General features: G+C 45.4%; 1 protein-coding gene across 4 annotated transcripts in view; it reads right to left on the bottom strand.

Moving 5' to 3' along the window:
• Positions 1-16,671, bottom strand: part of RIGI (RNA sensor RIG-I) — a 33,391-nt gene that overhangs the window by 3,141 nt on the left and 13,579 nt on the right. For 2 of the 4 annotated variants that reach the window (XM_064139962.1, XM_064139959.1), the window contains 9 exons: positions 15,186-15,348; positions 14,365-14,466; positions 11,898-12,055; positions 11,027-11,162; positions 9,552-9,700; positions 6,797-6,887; positions 5,902-6,072; positions 3,603-3,754; positions 743-889 (listed from right to left, as the gene is read on the bottom strand). In XM_064139962.1, the coding sequence (XP_063996032.1) occupies positions 743-889; positions 3,603-3,754; positions 5,902-6,072; positions 6,797-6,887; positions 9,552-9,700; positions 11,027-11,162; positions 11,898-12,055; positions 14,365-14,466; positions 15,186-15,348 (1,269 nt within the window). Of the gene's footprint in view, positions 1-742; positions 890-1,240; positions 1,463-3,602; positions 3,755-5,901; positions 6,073-6,796; positions 6,888-9,551; positions 9,701-11,026; positions 11,163-11,897; positions 12,056-14,364; positions 14,467-15,185; positions 15,349-16,671 lie in introns of those variants that run through there. The other 2 variants (XM_064139961.1, XM_064139960.1) reach the window with 2 other exon arrangements.

Here is a 16,671-nt window from a genome sequence, read left to right as displayed (position 1 = left end):
TCCCCCCATGAGATACATAGTAGCAAGGTGAATGACCTGAAGAATGGAAAAAAAAGTTAATATTGAAGAATTAAAAAGGTCTAATAAATATATGTAAATAGCTGAGGGTTTGGGATCAGGAAGGAAGGGACAGGGACAGCCTCTTTTCACTTGTGCCCTGTTATAGGACAAGGGGCAGTGGATGTAAACTACAGCACAGCAAGTTCCAAGAAGACTTCCAAGACCTATCTGGATGTGTTCCTGTGTGACCTGTGTTAGATTCTATGGTCCTGCTCTGGCAAGGTGGTTGCACCCAAAGATCTCCAGAGGTCCCTTCCAGTCCCTGACATCCTGTGATCTCGGTACTTGGATAATTTTCAGTCAACAATTATAGTGGGAGAAATCTCTCAACTGCAGGGAAACTTCCAGTCTTATGTTAATCAGGAAAGTAAATATCCAGCAGCTACACTAGGAGGTTAGTCATTGGAGATCACGTAATTGTCCGCAAAATTCATCAATTTCTAAGAGAAGGGCAAGTTCAGGAAAACTGAAGCAATTCCTGCCACATCACATCTGGAACCATCATCACCTCACCATCATTACCTGCCACAGAAACAGTTATGACTGGTGCTGTGATTTACCAACTTGGGAATTTTTTCCTCTCCAGTTTCCACAAAGTAACCTGTTTTCCACACTGATGAACAACAGTGTTCATTCAACAATGCTGACTTTCATGGTGTTTCCTGGGAGGAGGATGCAATACCTTTATAACTCTGATGTCATCTGTACTGCAGGCATAGGCTTTGCATTTTCCACACAGAAGGTTTTTTTTCCCTTCCACTAGCAAAGGTCTTGTTTCTTTCTTCCTGGAATCTCGTAATACCTTTTCCTTCATTTGCAGGTCATGTATCTTTAATAAATAAACAAGAGTCAAGATCATCATGGAATTAAGAGGATCCCCAAATTCTGTCTAAACACGACTCAGGATAAGTGGCGCTTGAGGCTGTCATTTAGTGATTAAGCATGATGGGATGAAGGTTGGACTGGATGATCCTGGTGGTCCTTTCCAACCACAGCTATTCATAGTGATTAGATGTTGTGCTGAGGGATTTGGTTTAGTCAAGGACTTGTCAGTGTGAAACTAGTGATTAGACTCAATGATCTTGTTGGTCTTTTCCAATCTAAGAAATTCTGTAAGTAGCATCTAGAAACCTATGGCTTAAAAGCCACCAACAAAACATGCTTTGTCCTAGTAACCCATATCAAAGAAAGAACATTTGTCAAGCTGAGAATGTAAGGCACAGATCCGAGTCCATGCTGGTCAGCACTTATTCCATCTGCTCCTTCCTCTCCTCTATCCTTCTGTGGCCCCTTTGGTCATATAGCTGTTACGTCCTAAGTCATGTGAGACTCCACAGCAGAAGTAACACTGCTACTAAGGGAAGCTCATGGTGTGGAAAGAAAGCTCCAGAGACCACAGAAACTGCAGGAAGAGAAAAATGCAACAGTCATGTCCCAGCGCTGGGAACCTGTAGCTCACACAGAAACGGAGTCCACGAGAAGAGCAGCCAAGCCTCAGAGGTAGGAGAAGAGATTGCACAAAGGCTAGAGTGCCTTGGAAATTCTTCTGTGGCACAGCTCAGTCCCTAAAAGCTTGCCTAGAAGCATGGGGGGACTTGCAAACCCACAGGAACATGGCAGAGCTATGCACAAAGCCCTTTTGTTTGTAGTAGCTGTCACTGGCTTACACCAGGCTTCTCTGGGGAATTTGTTACAGAGGGCTAGGAAGGCAGAATCATAAAATCACAGAATCAGGTGGAAAGACCCTTAAGATAATTGAGTCCAATCACAAATCTAGTACTTCTGAGTCCACCACTAAACCACATCCCTCAGCACATCTACAAGTCTTTTTAATCCCTCCAGGGATGGGGACTTCACCACTGCCCTGGACAGCATGTTTCAGAACTTGACAACAGTTTCAGTGAAGACATTTTCCCTACTGTCCAACATAAACCTCCCCCGACACAACTTGAGAATGTTTCCTCTCATCCTGTCACTTGGGAGAAAAGACTGACCCCCACTCCACCACAGCCTCCTGTCAGGGAGTTGTAGAGAGTCAGAAGGTCTCCTCTCAGCCTCCTTTTCTCCAGGCTAAACAATCCCAGGTCCCTAACTGCTCCTCAAAGGCCTCAGGGAAACAGCAGATTTCCCTAAGAACTGTGTCTGATCACCTTGCTTTTGTTCTGAGGACAGAATATCCTGTGACAATGACCGGTATTTTTCTTTTCATGCAAGTGGTTTTGATGCGTGGTGTAGGTTGCATTAACCATGGCAACACCTCCAAGGGAGATAAACAGTTACCCTCCTCTCTGCTTGGTTCCTCTTGCAGAGCCGCATACCTATTATGCAAAGACCTTTGGGAAGGTGAGGTGGTCACAGCTTGCTGCACTGGGCAGGAATCTGCCTGACCAGAAGTCTATCACTGGCTTAACCTGAGACACCTCTTGTGTATCAACTCAGCACCTGAAGTTCATGACACTTCTTTGTAACCTCACTGTGTTTTCTATGTGGTAAATACACACAGCACTGAGCGTGTGCTGAGGTGTGCCAGCCTTCTTGTGTTCTGAAGTTTTCTACTAAACATCTTCACCTGCCAGACATTGCTTGAAGCAAGGACAAAAGGCAGTGCAAAAGAACTGCCAGCAGAAGAGCAGGTACAACCCAAAATGTCATCCCGTTCATCATCCTAGGCAATGATTTCTTGAGATCTCTCAGAGACTACCACTCTGAAATCAATAAGAACTTTACATGCCAGCAAACAACTTAAGGAAAGCACTTGTACTGGCCTGCAGGAAAGATAAAGTGGTCTTGAACATGAACATGGATGGACATGCTGCCACCATCTGCATGGTGTCCCCTCTCCCTGTGCACTGTGCTAAGCAGACACAGCAATACTTTTCTAACACCTGCACAGAGCAGTTTATATTTCCAGGATAAGTTCATATGAAAATTCTACCCAGCTTCTAAGTTCTGCAGTCTAGCAGCACACTCCCCTCTCCAAAGGGCTGGAGCACATATTCTACGGACATAAGCTGAGTGAGTTGGGGTTGTTCAGCCTACAGAAGAGGAGACTCCATGGGAACCTTAGAGCTGCCTTCCAATACCTGAAGGAAACCTACAGGAAGGCTGCAGAGGGACTTTTCATAAGGGTGTCTAGAGGCAGGACAAAGGGGAATGGTTTCAAGCTGAGGGAGAGTAGGCTTAGACTGGAGCTTAGGAAGAAGTTCTTCAGTATAAGGGTGGTGAGACTCTGGAACAGGCTGCCCAGGGAGGCTGTGGATGCCTCCTTCCTGAAGGTATTGGCCAGGCTGGATGGGGCCTTAAGCAGCTGAGTAGTTGAGAGGCACTGCTGGCCACGGTGGGAGGTTGGAGTATAACACTAAGGTCCCTTCCAACCCAAGACATTCTCTGATTCTCTGCTGATCTAGCCTCAACCTGAAGCCAAATACAGTCAACACTTTCCTCAGTTTATCACTTGGTTCTACATAGAGCCTCATCAGATGAACGCTGATACAGATCATGCCTGCAGCTTTTGAGTGTGCAAGGCCCACAGGGGTACAAACCTTGGCTGCAAATGCTGCCTCATCCCAGTTCTGAAGCTTCTCAACAGCTCCATTCATCATTTCTTCCTTGTAACGGTTGTGTTTCTCATTCTCAACCACTTCTCTTCTGTTTGTCACAAGGATGCACTTGCTGTCCCTTGCCCTTCCACGACCTGTAGAGCAACACATTCATCCTCTTGAGTTACTTTTAGTGAGATGTGCCAAAGCAGGAGACATGAAGTGCCTTCTGTGTGGCTGTTTTCATTCCCCATGTTCAGATTCAGGTAATGCTGCTATTAAAGAGCATTCTCACTCTTCTTCAGTCACTAAACCAGAGCAAGAAGCTTCTATTCCAGGTCTCCTCTTGGACATCTCCCAGCCAGTAGTGTATTGCCTGCTTCTGCGGCTGCCTCAGTTAAGTTCAGGCAACAAAGTTGGTGAAGGGTGTAGAGAAGAAGTCTTGTGAGGAGCAGCTGAGGGAAATGGGGTTGTTTAGTCTGGAGAAGAAGCAGCTGAGCTGAGATCTCACTGCTCTCTACCCGGAAAGGAGGTTGGAGTGAAGTAGGGGTTGGTCTCTTCTGCCAGGTAACAAGCAATAAAGCAAGAAGAAATGGCCTCAAGTTGCACCAGGACAGCCTTAGGTTAGATATTAGGATAGATTTCTTTCCTGTAAGAGTGGTCATGCATTGGAACAGGCTGCCTGAGGAGGTGGTGGAGTCACCATCCCTGCAGGTGTTCAAGAAACCTGCGGACATGGCACTTTGGGGCATGGCTTAATGACCACAGTGGTGTTAGTTTGATGGCTGGACTGGATGACCTCAGAGGTGTTTTCCAACCAAAACAATTATATGATTCTATGCTTGACATTTCAGTTACTGTACAGCATCACACTGCCTTCTTGAAGAGGAAAGTTCATCTTAGTCATGTTAGTTTCCTGCTCTGGTAATTGGTGTCCATGAAAACCCCAAAACAGTCTACCACAAAACACCTGAGGAACTGCTGCCATGGAAGGAGACAAGAGCAAGTGCCCTCTCTTCCCTTTCGTACATGCTGCCTGCCTACTTCTTGCTGCTGCGACACAGGCAGACTTCACAACTGCAGGGAGCTCATACCAGTTCAGAAGTCTTTTGGTTAGAAAAAGTGCTCACATCTGCTTTTGAGCTCACATTCCCTCAGATCATGATTTTATGTAGTTAAAAACTGATGCAACTTATTCTCTATGTTACTCTGAGCGTGGTGGAACACGAACAGGTTGCACAGAGAGGTTGTGGGGCCCCATCCCTGGAGACAATTGAGGTCAGGCTTGATGGGGCTCTGAGCAACCTGATCTAGTTGGGGATGTCCCTGCTTACTGGAGCTGCTGGAGTTGGACTAGATCAGTTCTACAGGTCCCTTCCAACCTAGTGCTGTGATTCTATGATTCCTTGTATCTTAATGGCTTGGTAAGAGTAAACACCATTCTGTTTCCCATAAACAGGAATTCTGGGCCCATTGTTTCATTTTAAGGCAAACCCAAGAAAATCACAGGGCAGAAACGCTGAAAGCAGAGGACTAAATAAAATAGAGATCACCTCCAATCAAATTTTGTACTTGGGTGACAGGATAAAACATTGCAGAAGCACCCTTGAAAGATGTTAGCAGTTTCATAACATGTAGAAATATCAAACAAAAGCCAGTACTGAGTATGGCTCTGCATCCACCTCCACAGGCTGCATTTTAAAACCATGATTCATGGCCAGGCTCTTGAATCATAGAATCATTTCAGTTGGAAAAGAACTCCAAGTCACCAAGTCCAATCATCAATCCAACACCACCATATCCTCTAAGCCATGTGCCAAAGTGCCATGTCCACATGTTTTCCACTTGAAGGATCAGCCCTCAACAGTTGAAAAGCTCTGTGCAACATGGCTACCTTGCAAGGCAGAAGAAATGTCACACAGTGTCAAGGAGTCAGTTCTATGAATGGATTTTTCACATCATCTCCCTTCAGCTGAGGTCACATCAGTTGAGGCCACATCAATTGAGGCCCTGTCAATGAAGGTCCCATCCCTGGAGATATTCAAGGTGAGGCTCAATAGGGCTCTAACTAAGCAGCCTGATCTAGTGGGGGATGTTCCTGCTGATGGCAGAGGGCTGGACTAGATGACCTTTGGAGGTCTAACACAAACCATTCTACAATTCTGTTTCATCTGACTTCACTCAAAGACACAGAGGAAAAGCAGCAAGTCACACAGTGTTACTCCACTATTTATAGAATGCACTTTTTGTCCATTTATAGCCCAAAACAGAATTCTGAAGTAATAGCTGTGAAATTCCATACCTCTTACTTGGATCATTTTGGTGACATTACCAAAGTACTCATAGAGCACAACAAGGTTGCACTCAGAAACATCAATGCCTTCATCAGCAACAGACGTAACAATCAGCAGTCTGCAGTCTTTGTTAGTTCTGAATGCATCCAGAATATCCTTCTGCATTGGGATAGTCATACCTGCAGTAGCAAGAAGCGGGGTCAGGAAAAAGGACTGAAGAGTTCCTGGAGCAAGACACTTCTGTTTGTTCTTAGGTGAAGTGATTAGTAATTGGTATCTGCTCTTGACCTGGAGAATTACTTGAAGCCTGCCTATCAGGGTGGCTACATACTGCACCTGTGGCTGATTAGGGAATCCTGTTGATGTACACAAGAATTGTTACCCTGAGGAACTCCAGACATAGCACCTAGGTGAAATTTGTTTGAGACACCTGTGCAGCTTTACTTAGTTTAAGCCCAGATTCACCCTCAGCTTTTAAACTACTCAGAATTGTTTTCAGCTGTAGCCTCTGTTCTACTTTCAAAAACATCTTTGTGCCACCAAACACAAAACAAGAGAGATTTCTAAGATCAGGGAAAGAACAGGGAATCCCTAAGAACAGTGAAAATACAACTACAAATAATCACAGGGAGCCACAATGGTGAACAGTTTCTAAACTTCAACTATTAGAAGACTCCTGAAGCAAAGGCTACTGACAGTGTTACTGTTGCTGTAACCAAAGGTTCTGAACAGAAAAAGCCAGCATCTCCCTAGGGTTAAAGTTCTTGTAGATACGGTAGAAAGCATGGTGCAAATTTGCATGACCTTCTGTTCAAGAGCACAGAAGATGAACACAGGAAGAGCTGAGCAGTTTTAGCAGCATAGCCACTGCAGCTGGTATTCCTCAATGCAAAGCTTCCATACCTGTTTTTTGATCTCTTCTTCCATGACCCATTAATACACCTGGCTTTATGTGGCTAAATAGAGGGTTTGCTTCTATCCACTTCTTCAAAGCCTGTAAAGCAAATCAGGGAGTTAGATCCCTATCCAGATGAAGTGCTGGACTGGGATAGATAGATGGATCCTGTCCATGCTTGCCTAAACAATTAATACTTCACAAAACCAAAGACACAAAAGAAGGTGGAAGTTGTGTATCAGGAGCAAACATCTATTAGCAGGTGAGAAAGCAAGGGCCACAGCCATGATGCCAGCTCAAACCATGACACAGAGATGTGGTGCTGAGGGACACAGTTTAGCACCAGACTTGCTAGAGTTAGATACAATTGGTCTTAAAGGTCTTTTTCCAACAGAAATGATTCTGTGATTCTATGACTTCCCCTTTCCACACCCCTACAGCTTCATGGCAGGCTAAGGAGGCAGCAGACTTTCACTGCTATGAAGTGTCTCTCTTTCTCATAACCCAACAGATACTGCACCTCTGAGGCCCAAAGGCAAGCAGCTGCTGTATACAAACTGCACCTTCTCACTGCACACTGAAAGCAGGACCTTCAAACTGCTCTTACCCAGTTCAGCCAAGCCACATCCATCATGGAGAGCTGCCACCAGATGCTTGCTGTTGTTAGCTTGGACTTCAGTCTGCCCTTATACTTTTTCCTGTCTGTCAATTCATCCAGCATGGCTGCTCCCAAGGATGACAGTGAGGGGTGGGCCACTCAGCTGATAAATGTGTTTGCAGTAGCCAGACACTATGACATCCATCAGTAAATGTTTAAGAGATACTGAGACTAATGATCAGCAGCACACTAACTTCAAACATGAAGTTTTTTTGGGAACAAGGTATTGGAAGCAAGCAAAAGAGATCAGCCAGCTTAGATTCTTAGTCCTAGGCAACGAGGAAATGGCCCAAGCATGAACATTTTTGGAAACAAGATATTGGAAGCAAGTTAAAAAGATCAACCAGCTAAGATTCTTGGACCTAGGCAACCAGGAAATAGACTAAGCATGAACATTTTGGAAATAAGATATTGGAAGCAAGCAAAAAAGGTCACCCAGTGTAGATTCTTGATCCTGGGCAACTGTGCAATAGACTAATGCATCAGAAAGATCTAGAGAACATCTGCTCCATCAAGTCTTTACCTTTTCTTGCTCAAGAACACATCCTAGGGCACACCCTCTGGGAAACCCATAAATACCTCCTGATGTGCAGGCAGTAATAGACCTGCTCATTTGTAACACTGGCATGTTAGAGCCAAAAAACCTTGTAGCACATCTTGATAAAACTGACTTCAGACAAAAAACGTCTAATACTTAATGATCAACTGTGACAGGTACCAAGGAGAAGTTTCTTTTTTAGTACAAAATGAAGCCTTGTCCTGTCTCAGAACATCAGTGCTTAGGAAGACAGACAAGTATTTTCACAGAAAGGTCAAATCACACAACCACAGAAAACATCCAGTTGGAAAATATCTTCAAGATCATCCAGTTCAATTTTTGACCCAGCACCAAAGGGTCAACTAAACCATGTCCCTAAGCACCAGGTCTCCAGGATGCCTAAACACCCCCAGGGATGGTGACTTCAACACTGCCTTGGGCAGACCATTCCAACGTTTGAAAACCTTCTATGTGAAGAAATATTTCCTAATATCCAGGCTGAACCTCCCCTGGTGCAGCTTAAAATAATTTTCTCTTCTTCTGTCATTTGTCACCAAGGAGCAGAGGCTGCCTCCTCCTTGCTCAGCCTCCCTTCAGGGAGCTGTAGAGAGCCATGAAGTCTCCCCTCAGCCTCCTCTTCTCCAGACTGAACACCTCCAGCCCCCTTAGACACTTCTCGTAGCCCAGGTGCTCCAGGCCCTTCTCCAGCTTAATTTCCCTTCTCTGGACATGCTCCAGCCCTTCAACGTCCTTCCTGTACTGAGTGGCCCAGAACTGAACACAACTCTCAGGTTTGTCCTCACTAGTGCTGAGCACAGGGGGATGATCACCTGCCTGTCCTTGCTGGTCAGAGTGTTTCTGATACAAGCCAGGATGCTACTGGCTTTGTTGCCCACCTGGGCACTGCTGATTCACGGTCAGTTGACTATCCACAAATACCCACAGGCCTCTCCAAGCTGTGGCTTTCCAGTCACACATTCCCAATTCTGTTGCTTGGTTGTCATAAGCCAGGTGGGAGACCTGGCACTTGGCCTTTTTGAACTTCATACAGTTAGCCTTGGCTCTTTGGTCTAACCTGTCCCGATCCCATTGCACAACTTTTCTACCCTCTAGCAGATTGACACAGCCACCCAGCTTGGTGTCATTTGAAAACCTACTGAGGCTGCACTCAATCACCTCATCCAGATCATTGATAAAGATATTAAGGAGGACAGGCCCCATAGTTGAACTCTGGGGAACACCACCAGTGATTAGGCAGCAGCCAGACTTAACTCCATTTACCACCACTCTCTGGGCCCAGCCAGCCAGCTTTTTATCCAGTGCAGAGTGCACTGATCCAAGCCTTGTGCCATGAGTTTCTCAAGGTGAATGCTGTGGGACACAGGGTCAAAGCCTTTACTAAAGCAAAGGCATACAATGTCCATGGCACTTCCCTCATCCACTAAGCAATCCATGTCTAGTTTTCTATTTCTAGATCAAAAAGAGAAAGACATTAAGGTATGTAAATAGATGAGGAATTCTCTTTTCTCACTTATCACTTTAGAAGCTTTAAGAAGAAAAGTCTTACAACTACTAAGGCTCTTGTCTTGGCAAAGATGAGAGTGCGAGTGTCTGAGTTGTAGCGGTACGCTTCATCCAGGATGCAAGCAAGCTCTTCCAGCTTGGGATTCTCATTTGACTCATCTTTTGAAAGGGCAGTCAGCTCTGGCTCTTTCTCTGGAAGAAAACAGCAGCATCCCGAATCATTTACATTCCTCAGAACAAAAAAAACAGAATTCCCAGCCAAACCTACTGCCAAATGCCACCCACATTCTCTTTAGCAGCTGTGTTTATTCTCTGCCCCATTGTTTCACAGGCAAGCAAGGAAAGATATGGGGCTAAACTCAACAAAATTCCCAGAATGAAATCCAGAATCTCCCTTTTTTTGTGGCCAAACCAATAGAACTTCTGTGAGGTGATGTACATCAAAAGACACAACAAAGCCTGCTCACTTTGTGCGAAACCAGTGCCGTCTCCTCTTGGGAAACGCCTGGCACAAGGGGACAGACAGTCCGGGGGATTGAAACTGCAACACAGCAGATCACAGCCTGGTTTACAGCACACTGCCACTAAATTAGAAGTTTGAGAACAGTGCAATCTTCTCATCAGAAGGGCATAAGGGCCACCTGCTTCTTCCCAGAAGTTTGAGATTTGTCCAGGAGCACTGGGCAGGAGAAGGATGAGTAGCAAATGCTGCCTCATCTAACACTGCCAGCATCTGAGACTGCAGACAATCCCCTTCCTGTGGGATGCACCCTTAAGAACACCTCTGCCTTGTCTCAAAGTCATATTTTCAAGAACCTACTACAGCATCTTAGCTTCTATAGTAGAAACTTGCAGTCCCAGAAGGGAAGTTCCCCCCCGCCTCTTGTAACATCACATTTGCACTCACATGGACTGAAAAGTCCAACATACTCTGCCCTAGTGAGGCCCCACATAGAATATTGCATCCAGTTTTGTACTCCTCAGTTTGAAAGGGACAGGGAGCTATGTGACAGAGTCCACTGGAGTGCTATATAGCTGATGAAGGGACTGGAGCAATGCCTCATGAGGAAAGGCTGAGAGCCCTGGGGCTGTTTAGTCTGGAGAGAAGGCTGAGAGGGGATCTAATAAATGTCTCTAAATATCTGAGGGCTGAGGCTCACGAAGGAATGGACAGGGACAGCCTCTGCTCACTTGTGCCCTGTGATAGGACAAAGGGCCATGGATGTAAACGGCAGCACATGAAGTTCCACCTCAACATGAGGAAGAACTTGTGGCATCTCCTACTCTGGAGACTTTCAAGACCCATCTGGATGTATTCCTGAGTGACCTGTGCTAGATTCTATGGTCTTGCTCTGGTAGGGGGGTTGGACTCAAAAGATCTCCAGAAGTCCCTTCCAACCCCTAAAATCCTGTGATCTATTACTGGAAAAACAAACACGCTCACTCTGAAGAAAACAGTTGCACCATCCTACCATAAGCCCTCTTTCCCTCCTCTGCAGCCATCACTGTGAGAAATACCTTGAAATCTGGCTGTGAGTTGCCTCTCTAATTCTGTGTATGGTCCATTTTTGACATTTGTGAAAAACTCAGTTAGGTAGGCCAGAGCATCTTCAATGCGAGCATCTTCACTGATGATGAGAGCATCGTTAAATTTCTGCTCAGGAAGAGAAATACACACATTGAGGCCTCATTTTCCATGGGCATGGGATGAAGGCAAATTTTAGTTAGCTACAAACTCATGCTGTTCTTCCATTGCATGGCAACACGAGCATTACACAACCTCCTCTGTGTGAAAGACAATGAAGCTGGTGAAGAGCATAGAGAATAAGTCTTGTGAGCAGCAGCTGAGGGAACTGGGGTTGTTTAGACTGGAGAAAAGATGGCTTGGGGGAGATCTCGTTGCACTCTACAACTCCCTGAAAGGACACTGCAGTGAGGCAGGGGTTGGTCTCTTCTTCCCAGTATTAGGTGATAGAGTTACAGGAAATGGCCTGAAAATGTGCCAGAGGAGGTTTAGGTTGGAGAATAGGAACTATTTATTTTCTGCAAGAGTGGTCAGGCACTGGAACAGGCTGCCCAGGAAGGTGTCAGAGTCCTTAACCCTGGAGGTGTTGAAGACACAGGCTGGCATGGCACTTTGGAACACGGTTTAATGGTCATGGTGTTGTTAGGTTGGTGGTTGGATTCTATGACCTTAGAGGTCTTTTCCAACCACGACAATTCTGTGATTACACTGGGTTTTGCATGACACAACTCTTATGTGTCATGCTTTAGTCTCTCTAGTGTCAAATCAAAATATTTAGGTTCAAAACCTGCTGCTAGTTGAACGTGCCTGTACCAGAAGGCACAGGATGGCTCTCCTCTCTGTGGAAGGAAAGAGGATACTTACACGCAGGTGTTCAGTGCAGATGAAAAGGTCTCTACAAACTCTGCTCTCCTTCTCCTTATCTGGCAGTTGCAGCAGCCTGCATTTCTTTTGTGTGTGCACTATCCACTGCTCATACCTCTGTGTTCCAAAATCATTCTTACTGATCTGGGAGATAGTAGCTGATAAAGAAGAAGGGAACAAATATATATTCATCTTGACTAACAAATAACCAGAACAGTCAGCTAGAAGGAAACATACTTGTTGTAAGTCCAAAAAGCATAATACAGCATGTTACAATTGCAGCATCACTGAGTCTGGAAGGCACCAGTGGAGATCTCTAGTCCAACCCACTGCTCAAAGAAGGGTCACCTAGAGCAAATCCCTCAGGATCATGTCCAAATGGAATCTGAGTATTCTCAAGGATGGAGATTCCACATCTTCTCTGGGTAACCTGAGAAGAGTAAGGGTTGAAAGGGACCTCTGGAGATCATCGAGTCCAACCCCCCTGCCAAGGCAGGTTCACCTAAAGGAGGTTACACATAAAGAGGTCCAGTAAGGTTTTGAATGTCTCCAGAGATGAAGACTCCACCTCTTGTCTGGGCAGTCTGTCCCAGTGCTCCATGTTCCTTAAAGAAGTTCCTCCTCATGTGTAGATGGAACTTCTTACATTCTAGTTTGTGCCTGTTAAACCTCGTCCTGTCACTGGGCACTGAAAATAGACTAGCACTATCCTTCCAATATCCATGCTGTAAGTACTGATCAGCATTGATGAGGTGCCCCCTCAGTCTTCTCTTTTGCAGACTAAAAAGACCCAATTCTTCCAGTCATAAGAGAGATGTTCTGATCCCCCAATCTTATTAGTAGCCCTCTTCTTTATCCTCTGCCATGAGGTTGGGCTGAGGGAGCTGGGGTTGTTCATTCTAGGGGTGAGAGGACTCCAGGAGGACCTTAGAGCTCCCTTCCAGTGCCTGAAGGGATCCTACAGAATGCTGCAGAGGGACTTTTCTTAAGGGTGTCTAGAGGCAGGACAAGAGGGAATGGTTTGATGCTGAGGGAGAGCAGGGTTAGACTCCATCTCAGGAAGAAGTACAAGGATGGTGAGACTCTGGAACAGGTTGCCCGAGGATGTTGTGGATGTTCTCTCCCTGGAGGTGTTGAAGGTGATGAGGCCTTGCACAAGCTCTCCTACTGGAAGTATGTGCTCGCTCATGGCAGAGAGGGAGTGGGAGCAGACAATCTGTAAGGTGCCTTCCAACCTAAGCCACTCTGTGGTTCTGTGATTATTCAGCAAGACCCTGTTCTTGAAGGACATCAGAAGTTACAGCAAGGAAGCTCTTCCTGTTCAGAATTGTTTGCTTACTTTAGTACATTAGGGTCTTAAATTGCTTAATTTATCAAACTACACAAACTGGCAATTAACTTGAAACTCCCATTCTTTTTGTTCTTTGTTGAGGTTGGGTTGTTTTGGTTGGGTGCAGGTTTTTTCTGTTTGGGTGGGTTATTTTAATTCTCCCCTCCTGCTTCAGAATGTAGTTCACTCTCCAGTATTTGGAAAGTGTGTGGGACATTTAGAGAGACAAAATGACATCAAGAATTGAAGTTAACAGGCACCCTAATCAGTCTGCAAAAGCCAATCTGAGCACCAGCAAAATCCTCTAGTTCAAAGCTGGAGAGACCAAGGCTGATCCTGAGCACGGCCATTCATGCGTCTCTGCTTTGGAGACCCTGTAGCTCTCAAATTGCTAGCAACAGCCAGTTCCTGGGCACCACTTAGCAGAAGATGATCACTTGATTTCTGAAAGGATGCAGAGTTAGGCCTCATGACCATCAGACTCTTCTCTCAGCCATGCATCTCTCTCTCTGTATCTCCCTCCCACAACACTGCAGCTCCTTGAAGCTGAAACCCTACAGACAAGTGTTTCCTTTCCTGAGCAAGCATATCTTCAATCTGATGGTGGTCACTGCTAGGAATAAGTCTAAGCACAACTCAAAAGACGCCTGAGAAAATATTTTTGCAAAACAGCAAGAATTAAGCTTCTGCTGAAAGGAAGGAGCTACAATAGTCAGACTAAAACCATAACTGAAACCTTTCTTGCTTTCCTTAACAGTGACAGCTTCAGGTATGGAGCATCTGGAGAGATGCTTGAGCAAGAGCACAGAGGTCTCTCTCATCAGTGACATCCAGATCCTTGTATTTTGAAAGCAAGCCATTTGGTACTTTTGTTTCAGATGGTTTAAGCATTCAAAATGATCTGACACCATCCTTGGCTCCCAAAACACAGGCTGAAATCCAAGCAGGAATGTTTATGATTATCAAACTAACAATAACATAGTCAATTATGTCATATCTTACTCAGGAAATGCTGGTCAAAGGGAAGCGAAAAGGAAAGGAGAGAAGGGAAGTGGACAAAGAGTGACAATTCCAGCAGCCAAGAGGACTCGTGCTAATGTAAGCAAAGAATGTTACAGGCATATTACAGTATCTTACCTACTGAGTAAATTCTCCTCATCAGTGTCTCTGTCTCAGACATCAAACCTGAGATGATGTCTGCAAAGCAATTCTGAACTCGCATTTTAACCCACCTGACATCTGGAGACAAGAAATGGAAGTCAGCAGCCTAAGTAAGTGAAACAGTAAGTTAAAGAGAACAGATTCTTGTTTAGAGGAATGCTTACATATCACAGAATCACTGTGGTTGGAAAAGATCTTTGAGATTATCAAGTCCAACCACTGACTCTACCAGGGCCAATAGTACACCATATCCTTGAGCAACCTATCTAGACAGCTTTTAAATACTTCCAGGGATGGCAATTCAACCACTGCCCTGGGCAGCCTGTTCCAGTATGGTGCTCTTTACCATCATAATGGTGTTTGTTGTTAATGGGCACTGCAGTTGCACATAAAGCCCCCAGCCTTCACTGGCAGAACTAAACAGATTGCAAATCTCTCAGCACAGAGAAAATTTGACCAAATGGGCATTACCTTACTGTGGAGCAACAAGGAAGTGCATGCTTCAGCTACTTTTCAAGCTAGCTGGCAGCAAAGCTCCAGCTCAGCTTCAAGCTTTTAACTTAGAATCACAGAATCATTAGGTTTGAAAAAGACCTCTAAGGTCATCACGTCCAACCATCACCAAACACCTCCATGCTCACTAAACCATGTCCCCAAATCTTTTGAACACTTCTATCACTTCCCCAGGCAGGCTGTGCCAACTTTGGTCAACTTCACTCGACTAAATGGGGACTGGATTGCTGCCTTAATTATGGTGCTTTCAATCCCACAGTAAAATGAAAAGGAAGCACTCTTACGTGTTTCTGGCTTGGTTCCAAACCTCTGCAGATCCTCTTTGTTCTCCCTGACAGTAGATATAGCCTGTATGTCAAGGTAGCAGCAGAGGGTACAGATGTGCTCTATTGCTTCATTGATGCTCCTGGCATTACCAACTCCAACAGAAGCAGTTAAACCTACAATCTGAGCACACACAAAGAGTAGTGGTTGCTTCTTTGTCATAAATGAAAACTAAACAGGAGACACTTACAAGCAAATGACAAGTTGTCACTTTAGAATCATACTTGTTTGGGCTGGAAGGCAAGATCATCTCGTTTCAACCCCTGTAGGGACACCTTCTGCTGCAGCAGGTAGTAGCCTCCACAGCTTTTCTGGGTAACCTGTTCCAGTGCCTCACCACCCTCACAGGAATAATTTCTTCCTAATGTCTAATCTAAATCCATCTTCTTCCAATCTGAAGTCATTAATCCTTGCTCTATTACTACATGCCTTTGTCAAAAGTCCGTCTCCACCTGTCCTACAGGCCCCTTTAAGGACTGAAAATCCACCAGAAGACCTCCCCAGAGCCTTCTCTTCTCTAGGCTGAACAATCCCAACTCCCTTAGCCTATTTTCAAAGGATTGATGCTCAGCCCTCTGATTCCCTTCATGTCCCTCTTCTGGACTCTGACAGTTCCATGTCCACCTTCAAAGACATCTAAACAAAAAAGGCAGCTGAAATAAATATGTGCAATGACTAAATTTTGAGAGCCAAACCTTGTTCCTGCTTGTGCCCTCTCCAAGACACTTGAGCTTAGAGCAGTCAAACTGAAAACAAATTATCATAGAATCATAGAATGGCTTAGGTTGGAAGGGACCTGAAAGATCATCCAGTTCCAATACCCTGCAATAGGCAGAGACATCTCCCACTAGGACAGGTCACTCAAGGCCTCATCCAACCTGGACTTGAACACCTCCAGGGAGGGAGCATCCACAATCTCCCTGGGCAACCTGTGCCAGTGTTTCACCACCCTCACTGTAAAGAACTTCTTCCTAGTATCTAGTTTAGTTCTCCCCTCTGCCAGCTTAAACCCATTCCTCCTCATCCTGTCATTACAAGACCTTGTCAGTAGTCCCTCCCCAGCCCTCCTGTAGGCCCCCTTCAGATATTGGAAGGCCACTACAAGGTCTCCTCGAAGCCTTCTCTTCTCCAGGCTGAAGAGCCCCAACTGTTGTAGCCTCTCCTCATAGCAGAGGTGCTCCAGCCCTCTGATCACCTTCGTGGCCCTCCTCTGGACTCGCTCCAACAGTGCAGTGTCCTTGCTGTGTTGATGGCTCCAGAACTGTACAAATTACTTTAGGTGGGGTCTGACGAGAGCAGAGCGAAGAGGGAGAATATCCTCTTGCCCTGCTGGCAACACTTATTTTCATGCAGCCCAGCACACAGTTGCTGTCTGGGATGCACTCACACTGCTGGCTCATACTGAGCTTTTCATCAACCCAGACCCCCAGGTCCTTTTCCTCAGTG

This window comes from Pogoniulus pusillus, chromosome Z (assembly GCF_015220805.1).
Source record: "Pogoniulus pusillus isolate bPogPus1 chromosome Z, bPogPus1.pri, whole genome shotgun sequence".
Classification (NCBI taxonomy): Eukaryota; Metazoa; Chordata; class Aves; order Piciformes; family Lybiidae; genus Pogoniulus; species Pogoniulus pusillus.
Note: the sequence above shows the minus strand (reverse complement) of the source record. Positions and strands in the feature narration are given on the sequence as shown.